Source organism: Mus pahari, chromosome 10 (genome assembly GCF_900095145.1).
Source record: "Mus pahari chromosome 10, PAHARI_EIJ_v1.1, whole genome shotgun sequence".
Taxonomy (NCBI): Eukaryota; Metazoa; Chordata; class Mammalia; order Rodentia; family Muridae; genus Mus; species Mus pahari.
In genome coordinates, this window is record NC_034599.1 from 54,699,004 (window position 1) to 54,719,061 (window position 20,058).

Sequence of the window (20,058 nt, forward strand, 5' to 3'; positions counted from 1 at the left end):
AAGACTTTGTCCAGAAAGACCAAAAAGCCACAGACCTGTAATCTAGCACTCAGGAAGGCTAAGGCAGGAATATCAAGTTTAGAACAGCCTGTGCTGCTTAACAAATAATAAGCAAGCTTAGAATCAATAGTGAAATTAACTAAAAAAAAAAAAAAAAAAAAAAAGAACAACAACAACAACAAAAAAAAACCACAAAAATCAAGCAAAGAAAAAAGAAATCTTCAAAAATGGTCTTCGGAGTTTGTATTAAATTTGACAATAGGTATGAAGAATTTGCTAGAGAACTGAACACTGAAGTGCTAGGGGAAAATGTCACTTCTATAGTTGCTGCCATCATTTGAATCAGAGTATGTCTTTTTTTTTTTTTGTCTTTTTTATTTAAAGGAATTTTGTAGTTATAAGTTACACGTGTGTGCACGTGCGCCCTCATGTGTGCCTGTTTTTTTCTATTTGTATAGATAGCTACACATATGTAGAAGCTAGAGAACAATTTTGTTGTTCTCAGGTGCTATCCACATTTATTTGTCTGTTTATTTTAAGACCATGCCTTTCATTGGCCTGCAACCTGGAAGTAGGCTAGACTGGCTAGCCAGCAAGACCCACCTGTCTCTACCTCCATAGTGACACTTGCCACCATGTTCAGCTTTGAAAAATGTGACCCCTAGAGATTAAACTGAAGCTTGAAGAGCAAATATTTTACCTACTGAAATACTGCCCCAGCCTATAATTTCCTGTTCTTAATATTCCTTTCAGCACAGTTAGTCCTGTTTATTATACTTTTCAACTAGAGCTGGACTTTGATTGCCTCTCTATTTAGTCCTGGCTGTCTTAGAACTTGGTAGGTAATGTAATTTTTAAAAGTTTTTTTCTGTTTGTTTATTTTTCCAAGACTCCAGTTCATGATTTAGCAAAAAAAAAAAAAAAAAAAATCTATAAAAATCTAGGATGGGGGATGGAGAGAGGGCTCAGGTGTTAACACTGATTGCTCTTCCAGAGGCCCTGAGTTCAATTCCCAGCAACCACATGGTGGCTCACAGCCATCTGTAATGGGATCTGATCTCCTCTTCTGGTGTGTCTGAAGATAGTGACAGTGTACATAAAATAAATAAAACTTTATTAAAAAACCTAGGGATAAGTATACATTTATACATATATATGTTTATGTTTATGCTTACCCTGCTAGCCCCAAAATCCCAGAGATCCTCCTGTCTCTGCCTTTGGGATTAAAGGCGTTTGTCACTATAACCAGTTCCTGGTTCTTTTTCTTCCAAGTGAATTCTAAAAATCAAGTAATTATCGTATCTTGTAGTTTATTCTTTCCTATTAGGTTTTCTTCATTGTATGTTTGGGGAATAAATTAAACCTTATTTTCCCATGTAAGTTATTTGAACTTACATGACTAGTATTGTTCAATTATTGAACTTGTAATCTGTTTTGTTATATAAGATCATTTCTTCATCTTTTGAGATTATATAGAGTATATCTGACTAAGAGATGATATGACTGGTGGGTAGATATTTAGTAAGTGCATATTTTCCATCTTCAGTGGCTAATAGTATATTCAAATGTAAGGCTTTTCATTATCGTTAGGTTCTCTTGGTCTTTGTTTTGTCAATTATAAAATATTGATGATAAATAAAATACTTAAGACTATGTGGTGTTTCTTTTGTGTTTGTTATTTTTGTCTCACCTTGAACTCTGCTGCCCAGAATGATCTGCAAGTCTGAGGTAATCTCAGAGATTTAGCTGACCTCATGCTTAGATAATAGGTCACCATGCCCAGTTTGATAATATGTTAATATCTGTTATCATTGTGACTTAATCCTGCTCTGTGCAATTTCAATCTAAAGATCAGCCTTGTAATTGCTTAAAGTCTTTTATGTTTGTTTATTTTCCCAAGCATCCAATTTATTCATGAATTATCAAAAAAAATGTATAAAAAACTAGGGATACATATACATTTATATTTAACATATGTTTATGTTTACACTTACCAGCGCTTACAACTCTCTCAGTTCTAGTTTCATATTGTTTCCCAGAGATAAGTTTGAGATCAAGCTCTAGTTATACACTGGGATGGTGGTTTTTAGTTTGTTACAGCCTAGACTCACCTGACAAAAGCATCTCAATTGAGGAATTATCAAGATTAATTGGCTTCTGGGCATTGTTTGTGAGGAATTGCCTTGATTATTAATTGATACAGAAAGATCTAGTCCACTGTGGGTGATGCCATTCTGTAATTTCGGGCCCTTTCCTGTATAAGGATAGAGAGTACTGGGTGAGCACTACTAATAAACAGCCAAACACATAAGGATCATACATCAATTTTCTCTCTGCTCTTGACTGATGTGATGCTTTAAGTTCCTGCCTTGACTTCCTTGAAATGATGGGTTTTGTCGTGGAACTGTAACCTCAATAAATACTTTTTTCCCTCTAAGTTGCTTTTTTAAAATTTTTAAAAAAGATTTATTCATTATTATACATAAGTACACTGTAGTTGTCTTCAGACACACCAGAAGAGGCGGTCAGATTTCATTATGGGTGATTGTGAGCCACCATGTGGTTGCTGGGATTTGAACTCAGGACCTTCAGAAGAGCAGTCAATGCTCTTATCTCCTGAGCCATCTCGCCAGCCCCTCTAAGTTGCTTTTTATCAGGATGCTTAATCACAGCAACAGAAATGAAACAGAGCACTCACTGTGGTGGCTACTTTTGTTATGGCCTATTTAGCCTACCTTTTCCACATTTTAGTTTTTTTCTTCCCCTAGTTGTTTTTGAATCTTGGTGTGTTTAAAGACTGGCTTCTGGAAAAGTCTCATGTACGATAAGGATAGTTTTGGTCTAGGAAATAAAGTCTATCCTTGCTTTTTCTCTGCAACTGTCTTTACAGAAACAGTTAAGGAAATCAAGGTAGTTAAAATAAATTGTGATTTTGGTATTTCCTGAGACCACATTATACTTGTGAGTGAAAAAAATATTTGATTGATTGAGGATAACTGCAAATCTGAAAGCTCAGCATGTTTTTTACTTCACTTTCCCAGTATGTTAGGTTCCTGTTTCATTCACTTTGCAGCAAATAAGAACCACATCAATTGTAAGACTCACTGCTGTGTGTGTGTTGCATTTACATAAACGTGTTTATACTCTCTGTCATATTATTAAAAATGTGATATTTTTAAAAATGAATAATGGAGATCTTGGGATAAATAAAAAAAAAAATCCCAACACACATACAGTAGAGGACTGCCGGGTCTGTATTCATTCAGAGATGTTGCACCTAACTCTCAAGAGACTGGAGGCCCCAGGGAGTTTAGATGTCAGGTGTGTGTAGGGGGGCATCCATGTGGAGACAGGGGTGTGGGTAGGAGGTATGGGATGTGGAATAGTTGGAAGGTAGGCAGTGTGTGGGGGTATAAAATATAGAGTGTAAAAAATAATTAGTCGGGCATGGTGGCGCACATCTTTAATCCCAGCACTTGGGAAGCAGAGGCAGGCAGATTTCTGAGTTCGAGGCCAGCCTGGTCTACAGAGTGAGTTCCAGGACATCCAGGGCTATACAGAGAAACCCTGTTTTGAAAAACTATATATATATATATATATATATATATATATATATATATATATAAATAAATTAAGAAACTTTAAATATGTTTTACTGTTTAAATATGTTTACTAAGTGTGATAGAACATATCTGTAATTCTAGTACTTTTAGGTTGAAGCAAGAAGTTTGCTGGGGGTGGAGGCCTGCCTGAATTATAGCGTGAAATTGTGTTTATTTTTAAGATATTTTTGTATGATATACTTGATCATATTCTCTTTCCTCTCCTTAATTCCTCCTGGATCCTTTCTACCTTCCTACTCACCTAGCTTGATTTACACACAACTCTCTCTTTCAAAGGAAAAACAAAATTAAAAAAACACAAAAAGACAAAATAATAAAAATAAATCAAAAGCAAACTAAACTGAAAAGTACCCAGAAAATCTGGAATTCTATTTGTGTTGTCCTGCTACTCCTAGGCATTGGGCCTGTTTTGGAGTATTGTTGATATACCAGTGTCTCCCCATTGGAGATAACTGATACTCCCTTTCCCAGCAGTTATCATTTCCAAGTAGCTTTTTGGTATCTGGTGTAACTTTGTGGTCACTTCTTCATGCTGGGTTTTTGTCTGGTTGAACGTTTTCAGATTTTATGTTGTCAGTCTCTGTGAGTTTATTCCTGTTTTGTCTGTAAATGCCATTTCTTTAGAGCCATCCACCACCTCTGCTTCTTATAATATTTCTGCGTGTTTCATGTAGATCCTGATCCGTGAGAGGAGGGCTTTGATGAAGACATTGCATTTAGGGTTGCATACTGTAAAGCCTCTTACTTTTTTGCATATTGTAGGTCTCCTCTGAATTTCCCATCTACTGCAAGAAGAAGCTTATCTGATAAGGGCTGATCTTTGTGCAATATAGCAATATGTCATTAGGAGTCATTCTATTGTTATATTCCTTTAGCACAGTGGTTAACAACCTTCCAATGCTGTAACCCTGTAATGCAGTTCCTCTTGTTGTGGAGGTCTTGGGTTAAAAAAAACCAAACAAAAACAAAAACAATAAAACAAAAAAAACCCATACAATTATTTTTGTTGCTATTTCATAAGTGTAATTTTGCTACTGTTTTGAATTGTAGTATGAATACCCGATATCCAGCATGGTCTTTTTTTAAAAAAAATTTTATTAGATATTTTCTTCATTTACATTTCAAGTGCTACCCCCAAAGTCCCCTATACCCTCCCCCTGCCCTGATCCCCTACCATTCACTCCTACTTCTTGGCCCTGGCATTCCCCTGTACTGGGGCATATAAAGTTTGCAAGACCAAGGGGCCTCTCTTATTTAGCATGGTCTTAGGTTACCTCTGTGAAAGGGTCACTCAAGCCCCCAAAGGGGTCTCAACCCACAGCTTTAGAACTGCTGTTGTAGCAGAATTGTAGTAGTAGTGTTTTCCATCCTGCCCTGAACCTGTCTAGTCTCAGTTTCTTAGCCATGGCAACAGTGTCAGGTATGGTTTCCAGCTCATGAAACAGGCCTTAAACCCATTCAAGAAGTGGTTGGTTGCTCCCATAACATTTGTGCCCCTATTGCATCAGTGTATCTTGCCAGGTCACTATTGTATGTTGCAGGGTTTGTAGCTGGGTAATATTGATGATTTTCTTCTCTTGTAGTATGCACAAAGTATCACCTTTCAGCCCTATGAACTCTAGTCAGTAGGACTGAAGTTTATAGTGGGCACCAGCTTGATTTTCCCATTTCTAATGATGTAATAAGTAAGTGGTGTCTTCAGCAATAGGGCCTTGCAATTAGGTTGTGGAGTATAATCAATAGCCTGTGATATTTGGGAGGAGATTCTGTAGGACCCCTTTTGCTAGCACAATAAGATGTAACCAATTCCTGGCACTAAGGGCTTTACCTGGTGGCTTAAAATGTCTAGTTGGTTTATTGTCTCCCCTATTATGTGGTTTCTTCATTTAAATTTCTTTCTTTGTATATATATTTTAAGAAGTTTCTACAGTTGTAGGGTTCCATATGGCATTTCAAAGGGCTTTTGGTGTTAGTTTTTCATTCCCATATTCTCTTGTTTGCCCTGGCTTCTTGTTTACCTCCCCATTTAATCTTCTTCTAGTTTCCAAGTAGACTCCTTACAACATTATATTCTGTTTGCCCTTACTTGGAATATTCTCCTTCCCTCCTGGTCCATTACTAGGTACCCAAACTCTGAGGTTATTCTAAATGAAATGTATGTGTCTAAATCCTAAAAGTAGTATCCACATATAGGAAAGTATGCATTGTTTGTTTAAAAATGACAAAGTACAAATAAACAAAGAAAATTACTTAAACTTTTGAAGTGTATATGTGTACCTTTCCACATGGAAAATTAAAATACATTAGTGTTCTAAACTTAAATTATGAATTTTAGACTTTGTTTCAAGATGTAATTGTGAAATCATAATACCTAGTAAGTTTTTGAACATGTTTTTGATACTCTAAATATGTTTACAAAATGAAGAAGCACTTTATTTCTTAAGGTCATTCAGTTCCGTGTGTGATTCATGATTATACATGAAGTTATGGGAGTGAAAGTATTTACAGAGCAGAAGAGACACAGAAAATTTATCCAAGAAAATGACATTACCATACGAGACAGTCTCTATGGGAGAATTGTCATCTGAGAATGTGGGTTCCATATGTTAGTAGATAGACACATATTTCACTATTTTGTTAAACAGTAAACTTCACATATCTGTCGTCTTCCAATTGGCTATTTGTGTAGATCATTAGGAGTTAGACTCTAAATGTTTGCTGAGGTTACTGAAATCAGGTCCCACATAGTCTGGGTCTGATTGTTTGGCAGTTTTTGTTTATATTTTCAATCCTCTTTCCCCCCACATTTATTTCAGTAATTTGATCTCAGAACTGACTTGTTGCTTGCAATAAAATGGATGAGTTCTTTTGTCTGTTGAATAATTAATGTATCATTCCCTAGGAAGATAGGCAGTAAAAAGGAAATTGAAGACCAAGGGAAGGGGGGTTAGGGCGATGGAATGGGGATTTGGTGGAGGGGTAACCAGGAAGGGTGATCATTTGAAATGTAGACAAATAAAATGATTAATAAAAAGAAAAATAAATTGAAGTTTGAAATGTTTTAGACAACCACTTTATAAAGTGCTATGTGAACATGTAAGGATTGTGTGTATAATATTACTGTTGACTGTTTTTTGAGCTGAAATGCAAAAGTTATACTAAAAAGCATTCTTTGGTTAGTTGTTTCATTTCATGGTTTTTTTGAGATGGGATCATGCTCTACAGTCCAGGCTGGTTTATAGTTTGTGATTCCTCTGCCTCTGTATCTGGAGTGTTGGGATTATAGGCATATGCTACTATATCCATATACGCACACAGACACACACAAAGATACTCACATTTTAAAATTTTCATGAGATTGGTTTTGTGTTCATGTGTATATGTGTTTACCTCTTTGTACATGTGAGTACCTGCAAAAATCAGAATACATCCGATCCCCTTGAGCTGGAGTCATATGTAAGCATCCAGTGTGAGTGCTGGGAACTGAACTCCAGTCCTCTTTAAGAGCAGCAAGCACTGCTAATGTCAGCATCATCTCGTCAGCTTATAAAATGTTTAATGTAAATACAGTGCTCAACAGTCATATTCTTTCTTCCATCTGGCCTTAAACTCTGTGTAGTTGAGGCCATCCTCAAATTCCTCCTTCTCCTTCTTCTACCTACCTAGTGCTAGGATTACGGCACATGCTTTGGAGTGCTTATCTACTTTTTAAAATATAATTTAAAACTTTTATATTATTTTTTTAAATTTTATTTACATATTTTATTTAAAAAAAAAAAAGATTGAATTTTATCATAGGTGAGCCTTCACCAGTGTTCCAATGTCCTAGAAAATCTGTGAAGCCGAGCTTAGAATTCAGCAGGAAATCATTGAGAAGGTTACCTATTCAGTAACATTCAAATTTACTTCTAGAAGAGACCTGTGAAACTAATTAGGCATTACAAAGAACAGAGCTAAGGCTAGTCTGCAGAGTGATTAGTTAGGACAGTAGCCAGTCTCACCCAAACAAGGGAATAAACATTGGCCTAATGAAAAGGTGGGTTTAAAATGAAAGAGGTAAGGAATCCCCTTGAAACAGGTTTTTTCACTAGGCCCAAAGGAATAGCATAATCAAGCATTTACTAAGAACCCCTGGTGGTGGGTTTAACAATAGACTAGCTTTACACCTGGCTCCCTTAGTGGTGAACAGCATTATATATTATGTATTGTCTGTACATATGTGTGGAGGTGCATGTTTGTTGTGTGTGCCACAGTGCACATTCCACTGAGTAGGAGTGGAGGTCAAAGAACAGCATGTGGAGTTAGTTCTTCCATTTCCCTTTGTGTATTCTAGTGATCAAACTAGGGGCCCTTAACCTTCAGAGTTCATTATGCCAGCTAAAGCTATTTTTTTTAAAAATTATTTATTATTTCATGTATGTTTGATGTGTGAATGTGGATACACAGGTGTCAGGCATGTATGTGAGGTTTTTTTTTGAAGTTATCAGTTTTTACTTTTATGTGGTTTGATTTCAGGTTTGTCAGGCTCGAAAGAAAAGTGCTTTTTTCTGTTGAATTATCTTGCCATCCCATAAGAACTAAAAAAATACTTATTTTTATTTTATTTAGGTATATGTGTGTGTGCTTTATGTGAATGTGTGCCAAATATATGCCTGTGCCCATGAAGGTCAGAAAAGCATTGGATACCTTGGAGCTGGAGTTCCAGGTGATTGTTAGACACCTGATGTCAGCACAAGGAACTAAGTTGCTTCTTCTGGAAAAACACCAAGTTGTCTTAAGTGATCTTTCCAGCCCCTGAATAACTTTTTACTGATTCACATGACATGTTTTTCTAGGGGTCTTCTATTTTGACATAATGCTTTCCCCTGCCCTCATGATCATTATGGTGCATGCGTGTGTGTGTGTGTGTGTGTGTGTGTGTGTATGTTTGTGTGCTTATTTTTACTATTCTTATATATTTTCTTTATATACCTGCTATAACACCAACTAGTTTATATTATATAAATTACTTCTCAACCATATACTATACTAATTTTTTTGTGTGTTTTGGGTGCTATTAAAATCAAACTTGGTATCCACATATTTTATAAATACCGCTAGCTTTCTAACTTGTCCTAAGCTGGTTATTGTTAAGGGAAGATAAAAAGTACTATTAATATTTGGTAGGTATGTTTACTTTGTTTACTTTATCTTTACTCAGAAGAGAGGTTTAATGGGTCTGATTATATTTAAATATTCTTTTAGTTTTACTTTGCATTTACACAGGGTCCTACTTAAATTAATGAGTGGCTTACAAGTTTAACAAGTTAACTTGATATATATTTTCTTCCACCTTTTGTCTTAAGCAGGATTGCTTCACAGTGGAGGGAGAAGATTTGAGGCATGATTTTGAACGCTTACAGTTGGCCATGGAAATGGTAGGATTTCTTCCCAAGACACGAAGACAGTGAGTTTTAAAATTTTTCATTTACTGTAGTTTTATTATTTACAGTAGTAAAACATGATGTGTCTGTAAGAGATCTCCATCTTAGTTCTTTTAAAAACATTTTATATTCTTTGACAATTTCACACATGTATACATCTTTATTATTTCATCTTTAGCTTCCTTTTCCTTCTTCTATAACCCAGCGAATAGAATTAGTATTGCTTGCATAGGCATGAAGCCTACCTGCAGCTACATCTATGAAAAAAGATGACTTCCTCTCCCCCAGTAGCCACCAAATTTCAATAACTCCTCTGCTAGGAATGGAGCCTTGTGATTACTTCCCTTAGCCATGCTGAGAATATTCACTAGCTTGATTTTGCTCAGGTCTTTTGCAGGTTACCATGGATTCTCTGAGTTGGTAAGTTCAGTAACCATGTAATGTTCAGAAGACAGCATCTTGCAGCACTCCTCTCCATTCTTTGGCTCTTGACCCTGTCTTCTGTGGTATATTCTGAGCATTGTGGGATTTATACACAAGTCTCTTTAGGGCAGTCCTCAATAGTTAATTATTCTTGACACTTTGACCAGTTATGAGTCTTTGCATTGACTGCCCACTGCCAAAAGAATCTTCTTTGACTATGGTTGAGAGCAGCACTAATCTATGGGTATAACATATATTTAGAAGGCAGTTTGACAGAAAGTCTTTAGCAAAATAATGGCAGTAGGTCTCTTTACTTGGGCTATGACCGCTTAGTTTCCTGGGCCCTTAGCCATGGTTACAATATTAGTCATGCATTTTCCCCCCCTGTGGAGCAGGCCTCAGATCCTTCAGAAAAATAAGTTGGCTATCTTCACAGCAGTCATTCCATGTTCTTTGGTTCTTTTGAACAGTTTTATAAATGGCATCACTATTGCCTTAGTCATTAAGGTTTAAGTGTCCTGCTCCCTTTTTTACTATATAATCTTTGAGAAGCTGATGAAAGCTAAAATACTTTGGTAAGATGTATGTTCATAAACATTTGCATATAGATTGTGGACTTCTTGAAGCTTCTTGAAGCTGTATATAGACATAACTTAAAACTACTAATTTTACTATATTACTATATTACAGCTTTTTACTTTATATATCTGATCTTTAGTGTTAAGTTATACATGTCTATATGTAATATATAATATTACATGAATATTTGCATGTTTGCTCTTATTTTAAAATTTCTTGATATGTAAATGTAGCCCCATAATAAAAGTGCTTTCCTTCCATACACAAGACCATAGACTCAATCCCTGAAAACAGCACCCTCAAAAATCAGGCAATAAAACAAAACAGAAAAAACAACAAAGTTTTTATACATGGTATTATAAGCAGAATGAAAATGTAAAAACTTTTGATAGGGCTCTAGAGATGGTTCCTTGGATTGAAGTGCTTACTATGGAAACATGAGAGATGGAGTTCAGATCCTTAGACACTTTTGTATCTAGCTGTTTTTAGAACAGTTTTTGAAGTGTGTATGAGATTCATGTTACATGTAATTTGTTTAATATTTAACATACAGTTTAAATAATAAAGTTTAATTAAAATTAATCTTTTGTGAAGATTATATACTTCATGCTTTGTATGGGTGAATTTGTTTTGGGTTTTGGAGTGAAATGAGCTTTGAGAATGCAAACTGCAAACTTTAATCTGTGCTTTTATTTTCATAGGATTTTTTCTCTGCTCTCAGCAATACTTCATTTGGGTAATATCTCATATAAAAAGAAGACCTATCGGGATGACTCTATTGATATCTGTAATCCTGAAGTACTACCCATTGTCTCAGAATTATTAGAAGTGAGTCATTCGATTTCAATTCTTATTTTAGATACTGGGTAATGTCTTATTTTTATTTTATATATCCTTTAACTTATAGATGGGTTTTACTTAAAATTTAATTTATTTGATACTATTTTAAAATAATGTTTCCAGAAGTTGGAATCTCCCTGGATCCCTGCCTTACTTTACTTGTCGGTGTGCCAGGATCCTGAGGACTGTGTTTTCTTCCTTGCCTTCACTTGCTCCCAATACATATAATCCCTCAGTTATTTGATTAGAATGAATATTTACACTTTAGATTGTATAATGTCCTGGGCACATGCCAGTGTTGCTCTTTCAATTTGAGATTTTTCAAACTGTGGTTAGATGATTTGATTTGAAGATGGGTATCTTGGTGAGTAGAGAGAATAGGTACAACTACCAATTTTTTTTTTCTTAAATGGCTTGAGGAGGACTTAAAGGCCAGGTCCCATGCTTCTTTGTACATCAGACTCTTTTCCACTGATCTTCTCAAAGTTATGCTGTGTTGTAATATCCAGCTAACTCTTCATCTTTCCAGATTTACCCCCAACAGATTAGTATTTTTCTTTTAGGCTGTCTCATCTGACAGATGAAGTAAATATATGGGTGTATTTTAACTGTGTATCTACAACAAATTTTCATATGTAATCATTTGTATCTGTATAAAAATAATGATTTCATACTCATGTCTGTAAATTCATTTTTCAAACTAGTGTTCAAATTTTTCCTCTTCCATGTGTGTAAACTCGCACTATCTCAGACAGAAACCTATCATTTCCCCCTCTATCACCCATATATTTCTCACCAACAGGATTCATTTTATAACAGTATCGAATTAACACCAGTTTCCTTGTGGGAAATGGTTTTAGATTAGACACCAATTTTTACAGGTGCCTTTTGGCTTTAGTTGTGGATTGCATTTGTCTTAAGTGTTGCTTCGCTCTTCATCTTTTCTTCCTCTTTCCTCCGTTGAGATTATTTCATATATTGTTATATAGCTAGAGTATCTCATTATGCCCTATACTACTTCTGGAATCCCTTTCTGCCTTAAGTAATTTTTTAAAATTTGTATACAGTAGGGGCCACTTTTTGTGCGAGTGGTTTTTTTTTTGTTTTTTTTTTTAACAAATATATAAAGGTAATGCATCCACTATTATAGTCTTATACAGAATCTTTTCACTGTTCTAAAACTTCTGTTCACATTAATTTGTATTTTTCACATGTAATATAATTGTAATTATTGAGATGTTAATATTTTTGGAATGACTTACTTTACTTGGTAGCATGCATTTAAGATGCATTCTTTTAGGCCAGGTAGTGGTGGTGGCGGCAGCAGCAGAGCACACACTCCATTAATCCCAGCACTTGGGAGGCAGAGGCAGGTGGATCTCTGTGAGTTCAATGCCAGCCTTCTCTACATAGTAAGTTCCAGAACAGCCAGAACTACATAAAGAGACTTGTCACAAAAACAAACAAAAACACCATTCTTTTATCTCTGGGTAATATTTATATTGTGTGTGTGTGTGTGTGTGTGTGTGTGTGTGTGTACTACAATTGTTAATCTACTTCTGTCTTACTTCTGTCTTGTTTCTGGTTTGGAGCAGTCAGAATTAGCTTGATTTGTTTATTTTATTTTTTTTAAAGATTTATTTATTTTATGTGTATGAGTACATTGTAGCTGTCTTCAGACACACCAGAAGAGGGCATCAGATCTCATTACAGATAGTTGTGAGTCACCATGTGGTTGCTGGGATTTGAACTCGGGACCTTCGGAAGAGCAGTCAGTGCTCTTAACTGCTGAGCCATCTCTCCAGCCCTTGTTTTTTTATTAATTTATTTTTTTTCCACTCCATATTTTATTCCCACCCACCAACTCTCCAAATGTTCTACATCCCATACCTCTTCTCCACCCCCCACCCCACCAGACCTCTAAACTTCCTGGGGCGTCCAGTCTCTTGAGGGTTAGGTGCATCATCTCTGAATGAACATAGACCCGGAAGTTGTCTACTGTATATGTGTTGGGGGCCTCCTATCAGGTGGTGTATGCTGACTGTTTGGTGGTCCAGTGTTTGAGAGATCCAACACTGGGGGTCCAGATTAATTGAGACTGCTGCTCCTCCTACAGGATCACCCTTCTCAGCTTCTTTCAGCCTTCCCTAATTCAACAACAGAGGTCAGCTGCTTCTGTCCATTGGTTAGGTGCAAATATCTGCATCTGACTTTTTTTTTTTTTTAGTATAGAGTTTATTTAGGGTATGGGGAGGGGAGTTAAGAGAGTAGTAGAGGCAGAGAAAGGCAAACAAAAGCAGAGAGTAGTTAAGTGAAGGCTGGCCATGACCACGTGGAGAGAAAGGTGGGGGAGAAAGGCAAGAGTGTAAGAGGGTAAGAGAGCTGCATCTGACTCAGCTGCTTGCTGGGTCTTCTGGAGTGGGGTCATGCTAGGTTGTGAGTGCTTTTTAGCTTCAGTAACAGTGTGAGGCCTTGGGACCTCCCTTGAGCTTCTTTTCCTCAGGCTCCTCTCCATTTCCATCCCTGTTATTCTTTCAGACAGGAACAATTAGGAATCAGAGTTGAGAATGTGGGATGGCAACCCCATCCCTCACTTGATGTCCTATCTTCCTGTTGGAAGTAGGGTCTATAAGTTCCCTCTCCCTACTGCCTGGCATTTCATCTAAGGTCCCTTGAGTCCTGGGAGTCAGTCACCTCCCAGGTCACTGGTGCATTCTGGAGGGTCCTCCCAACCTCCTATCTCCCTAGGTTGCCCGTTTCCATTCTTTCTGCTGACCCCCAGGGCTTCAGTCTTTTTTCCTCACCCAATACCAGATCAGGTTTCCCTTCCTCCATTTACCCCACCCCCTCCACTTTCTTTCTCTGGTCCCTCCCCACTTGAGATTGCCTTCTTCTCTCTCCCAAGTGGGACTGAGTTGTCCTTACTTGGACACTTCAGCTTGTTGAGCTCTTTGAGTTCTGTGGACTGTGTCTTGGGTATTCTATATTTTTATTATTTTTTTATTTTTTTAAAGATTTATTTATTTATTATATGTAAGTACACTGTAGCTGTCTTCAGACACTCCAGAAGAGGGCATCAGATCTTGTTACGGATGGTTGTGAGCCACCATGTGGTTGCTGGGATTTGAACTCCGGTCCTTCGGAAGAGCAGTCGGGTGCTCTTACCCACTGAGCCATCTCACCAGCCCCTATTTTTATTTTTTATTTGGCTAAAATCCACTTATTAGTAAGTACATACCATGCATGTCCCTTTGGGTCTGAGTTACCTCACTCAGGATGATATTTTCTAGTTCTATCCATTTGCCTGCAAAACTCAGGATGTCCTCATTCTTAATAGCTGAGTAGTATTCCATTGTGTAAACGAACCACATTTTCTATATCCATTCTTCTGTCATGGGGCATCTGGGTTGTTTCCAGCTTCTGGCTATCACAAATAAGGTCACTATGAACATAGTGGAAGGCTTGTCCCTGTGGCATGGTGGGATATCTTTTGGGTATATTCCCAAGAGTGGTGTAGCTGGGTCTTCAGGTAGATCTACTTCCAATTCTCTGAGGAACCTCCAGATTGATTTCCAGAGTGGTTGTAGCAGTTTGCAATCCCACCAGCAATGGAGGAGTGTTCCTCTTTCTCCACATCCTCTCCAACATGTGTTGTCACCCGAGGTTTTGATCTTAGCCATTCTGATTGGTGTAAGGTGGAATCTCAGGGTCGTTTTGATTTGCATTTCTCTGATCACTAAGGACTTTGAATATTTCTTTAGGTGCTTCTCTCTTTAGGTGCGATATTCTTCAGTTGTGAATTCTCAGTTAAGTTCTATACCCCATTTTTTGATTGGGTAGTTTGATTTTTTTTGGTGATGAACTTCTTGAGTTCTTTATATATTTTGGATATTAGTCTCTATCATATGTGGCGTTAGTGAAGATTTTTTCCCAATCTGTAGGTTGCTGATTTGTCTTATTGACTATGTCCTTTGCCTTACAGAAACTTTCTAGTTTCATGAGGTCCCATTTATCAATTCTTGATCTTAGAGCATGAGCCATTGGAGTTCTCCTGTGCCAAGGAGTTCAGGGCTCTTTCGCACTGTCTCTTCTGTTAGATTCAGTGTACCTGGTTTTATGTTGAGGTCCTTGATCCAGCTGCTAAAATGCCTGTTATACAAGCATGAGTACCTGCGTTTGGATACACATAATCAAGGAAAAGCTGGTTTTGTCATGAATATAGGGTAAACCTAGCACTGGGGAGGTAAATGTGAGGGAGGATGGCAGGAAAGGCTTATTGTAATATCAGGATAGCCAGCTAGTCAGTGAGCTCTGGTTCCATATGAGACCTTGCCTGAAAAAATAAGGTAGAATCTGGTGTAGTAGCCATGTCTTAAATTGCAGTACTCAGGAAGAAGAGGCAGATGGAGCTTTTGTGAGTTCTAGGTCAACCTGGTCTACATAGTTCCAGGACAGCCAAGGCTACATAGAGAAATATACCATTGCATAGTTCCAGGACAGCCAAGGCTACATAGAGATATCCTGTCTCAGAAAAGAAAAAAGCAAAACAAAATAAAGTCTGATGGGCAGAAATAAACAAACACTTAATATCGATTCCTGTCCTCTCTAGCACCTGTATACACGTATGCATCCACTCACACACCTCTCACACAGACACAGCAAGTATTTGTACTTAAAATTATTCCATAAGTATTTTGCTTATATGCATGTATGTTTGCCATATGTGTGCTTAATTGGCCAAGAAGTTTACAAGAAGATGTCAAATTTTTTGCAACTGGAATTATGATGGTTGTAAACCACTACATGAGTAATCAGAACTGAAACCTGATCCTCTGCAAGAACAAGTTTTTTTAACCACTGATCTATGTATCCAGTCCCCCCTTTTTATTCATTTTTTTAAATAATTCAGTCAGGTGTTGATGGTACATGCCTGGAACCTCTCAGCACTCAGAAGTTTAAACCAGTCTAGGCTACAAAGAGAGCCCCTGTCATCAATAGACAGGATACTATTGACTTCTGTGGTAAGAGTAAAAACAAAGAATCATCTTTATCTCAAAGTATAATATTCATATTTAAAAATATATTTCTGGAACATATGTACTCACTAGGAGTATTCCTCAAATTTAAGGAGTGCTCCTATCCTTCAGTCTGTCTTATCTTTAGATTGAGAAGTCCAGAAAAGCATGTGTGTAGATACATACATACATACGTGTGTGTGATAGCTGTCTGTTATGCTGGTGAGAACTCATGACCTTTCACATGCTAGACAAGCTCTCTAGAGTTAAATACTCACTTGGAAGCATGCATTGAAAATAACCATTTGTTACCCTTTTTTTCTATTTTAGGTGGAGGAATTATGATTAGTGATATGCTTAAATTCTACTTTAGTCATTATTAGGATTGCCTATGTATTTTCTTTGCATTTCTTTATATTAATTTCATATTTCTGACTTTCATTAAAGTTTTTTCTTCTTCTTTTTTTGTTTCTTATTTATTTATTTTATTTTTATTTTAAAGTTTTTTCTTTACTTAGCTTTTCATTCTCTCTCATAAATCTTACATATTATATATATTATTCTGCTTTCTAGGTTAAAGAAGAGATGCTATTTGAAGCATTAGTTACAAGGAAGACGGTGACAGTGGGAGAAAAGCTTATTTTACCATATAAACTGGCAGAGGTATGATTTTCTTGTGCGTAAAGTATTTTGAATATTCTAGACTATAGAGTTTGTAGGGGTTTTTCCTTTCCTCTTTTTAAAAGTGAAGATGACATTAGGTAAAATGTATTAATTAAAATATTTTCTAGGAAAACTATGAATTTTCCATACATTTGGAAGCTTAAAATTTTGCATGGTTTTATATTTACTTAAATATTAAAATGTAATACGACAAAACAAAAATTGTCACATTAAAGTGACAAGCCAGCAGCAAGAAAGGAGCCCAAGAGAAGGCTTAAAAATCAGAGAGCCACTCATTTGCATACTTAAGGATCCAATAAAAACACAAACCTGAAAACCATAGAAGACCTGGTGCAGGCCTTGTGTATGCTGCTTCAGTTTCTGGGTTCATGTGAGCTTTGCTCATACTGATAGAGAGGACCTTCTTTTCTTCATTCCCATTGGCTTTTACAGTATTTCTGCCTCCTCTTCCACAGGGAGGGATTTGATGAAGACATCTCATTTAGGGCTGCGTGTTCCAATGTCTCTCACTTTGTGCCTGGCTGTGGGTCTCTGTATTTATTTCCATCTGCTGCAGAAGGAAGCACTGATGATGGCTGATTTTTTTTGTTGTTTTTTTTTTTTTGTTGCTTTGTTTTTTAAGACGAGTATATTTGGTTTACCCTAGGTTCCTGGGCTTTCTAGTTCTTGGTCACTCATGTAGGGTTAGGTTTGGGTTCCATCTTGTGGAGTACGTCTTAAGTCAAATCAAATATTGGTTAACCCACAAGCTTTGTGCCACCACTGCCCTACCATTTCTTGCAGGCAGGATATAAGTCTAGATCCAAGGGCCAGCTTGGTGTTTACAGTTCTCCTTTGGTAATTTCCAGAGTATCATTCTGTAGCAGAGACTTGGTGTGGTTTTAAATAGTAAGCTTTCATTTTTTACTCAAGGTTCTTTGATAAAAAAAATACTTATTAATTTATGCGTATCGGTGTTTTGTCTGCATTTATGTCTTAGTAATGTATGTGTGCAGTGCCTATGGAGTACAGAGTTTGAGACATGTGTGAGCTGCCTTGTAGGTGCTGGGAACTGAATCCAGGTTCACTAGAAGAGGAGTCAGTGATCTTAACCGCTGAGCAGTCTTTCCAGTCCCTCTTCAAGGATTTTAATTTTTGTTTATCTTTCCATCCTATTGAACTCTGGATCTGGTATATATTAGATAAACATTCTACCACAGAACTAAATCCTCAGTCCCTCTTAATTATTCTATTTCATTTTAATATTGTAGGGAAAACAGATGATAGATAGAATTATAATTGAGAGCAATATTTCACCCCAGTGGTTATTTCTTCTTTATTATTTTTCCTCAGTCATTTGCCTGTTCAGCATACTTTGTCTTATTTCCTTTTTTTCTTTTAAACTGCTGGTCAGTCTTTTAAAGTTTATTTTACATCCTTTTTGTTTCTTACTAAATTCTTTCTTTTTCTTTTTCTTTTTTTTTTTTTCTGTAAATACAAAAAAAAAAAAAAAAAAAACAAACAAAAAAACCAAAACCCATGGTGGGAACAAAGCTGTTTGTGGCAGCTAAGAATCAGTGCATATCACAAGAAAGGATTAGGGCAAGATATAATCCCCAAGACACACTCCAGTGACCCACTTCCCCCATCCGGTCACCTTTTATAGTTCTCCCACTTCTCACAAATTCATCAGTGGAATTAATTATTGATTCCATTAGATTTCCTATATTATTATCTCTGCAAATGCCCCTGTGGACACAAACAGAGGTGTAAATTTCTAATATCTCAGTCATCTTAAGTCCAGTCAGGATAGTAGTCAGTATTAACTGTCACAGGGAGGGAAATATGCACAGCATGCCTGTAGAGAATAGGATATTTGAGGGCCATGCTAGTCACTGAAGATAAGATAAGAAGCTATGATAGAAGAAGATGCTTGCTTTGTGTAGAGAGGTGACATTACTAATAAAAGGAAAAACAAATGTCATTTGATATGACCAGTAAGACTGAGTAATGACTTAAATAATGGGAGACAGGGTAGAAATGGATATGGTAGGCCAGACTGCATTGCATATAGGATGACTAGAGAGTATAGCATAAGAGAAGTTACAGGGCTATAAGTATAGACTAATTTGGTAATTTGGTGTGTGTTTTTTTTTTTAATTTTAAGATTTGTTTACATTTATGAGCACTCTATAGTCTACTGTCATGACTACATGACAGAAGAAGGCATCAGATCCCATTATACATGCTTGTGAGCTACTGTGTGATTGCTGGAAATTGAACTCAGGACCTCTGGAAGAGCCAGCCAGTGCTCTTAACCTCTAAGCCATCTCTTTAGCCTCTGTTACTGTATCTTAGTGAAATTATTACCATTCCACTTTGCACTTATGATTCTCTTTGTGTTTTGTAGGCTGTGACAGTGAGAAACTCCATGGCTAAGTCTTTATATAGTGCTCTGTTTGACTGGATAGTGTTTCGTATTAATCATGCACTTCTGAATAGTAAAGATTTGGAACAAGATACTAAGGTAAAGATCTGTTGTATTATATTTTACCCGAAGACTTATTTAATAAACCGGTGAGTACTTGAACTTTTAAGGGATAGAATTATGTAGGGTTGTATCAACTTATTTATTTTTCTATTCAGGTTAACCATTTTGTGTATCTTTGCACACCAGTTCTCTATATTTTTGCATGCTATGAACATTATATACAGAGTTGTATATTAAAAGTAGAAATAGAAACAAAATCAGATTTTGTATTGTTTCAGTGTTTGCTTTCTATATAAAAACTCTTCAAATAGATTTCTGTAAAAATACATTTTAACAGAAGATTTCTTAGACTATATCATTATATATTTTAATAATTGTGTAATACTGGCAGGGCATGATGACTCACACCTTTAGTCCCAGTACTTGGGAGACAGAGGCAGGCGGATGTCTGGGTTTGAGGTCAGCCAGCAGCAGGTCAACTGACAGAGAGAGTTCCAGGACAGTGAGGGTTACACAGAGAAATCCTGTCTAGGGTGTGTGTGTATGTGTATGTAATTGTAATACTTAGTGTGATTTTTTTTTTTTTTTTTTACCTTAGATGATGAAACCTTAGAGAGAAACTATCCTTCTGTCCCATTTGTTGCCCTTCTTTTTGGGAATGAAAGCCAAACACTTGTTAAGCTTTTCTTAATCTTGTTTCTCCTCTGTATTATTTATTTATATCTCAGTTGTATTTTATCTTTCTACTTTTTTCTTTCTTAGGAGCTATTGTAAACATTTTGGAGATTTAATTTTATGCATACTGTTTTCTCTCTTAAGTACTTTTAAAATATTTACTCATTCTGTAAGTTTCTATTCATCTATTCTGTCATTCTTTTATCATCTTTCACTTAAACATTTACTTATGTAAGAAGGTTTCTTCTAGCCAAAGTTTATAAAATATTTAGTATTACACTTTTAGATTTTTTTTTTTTTTTTTTTTTTTTTTTTTTTTTTTTTTT

The 20,058-nt window shown here is 36.4% G+C and overlaps 1 protein-coding gene across 4 annotated transcripts in view; it reads left to right on the top strand.

Moving 5' to 3' along the window:
• Positions 1-20,058, top strand: part of Myo9a (myosin IXA) — a 186,638-nt gene that overhangs the window by 45,910 nt on the left and 120,670 nt on the right. For all 4 annotated transcript variants that reach the window (XM_029543622.1, XM_021207762.2, XM_029543623.1 and 1 more), the window contains exons 7-10: positions 8,972-9,069; positions 10,750-10,876; positions 16,477-16,566; positions 18,977-19,093. In XM_029543622.1, coding sequence (XP_029399482.1) covers positions 8,972-9,069; positions 10,750-10,876; positions 16,477-16,566; positions 18,977-19,093 — 432 coding nt within the window. The remainder of the gene's footprint in view (positions 1-8,971; positions 9,070-10,749; positions 10,877-16,476; positions 16,567-18,976; positions 19,094-20,058) is intronic.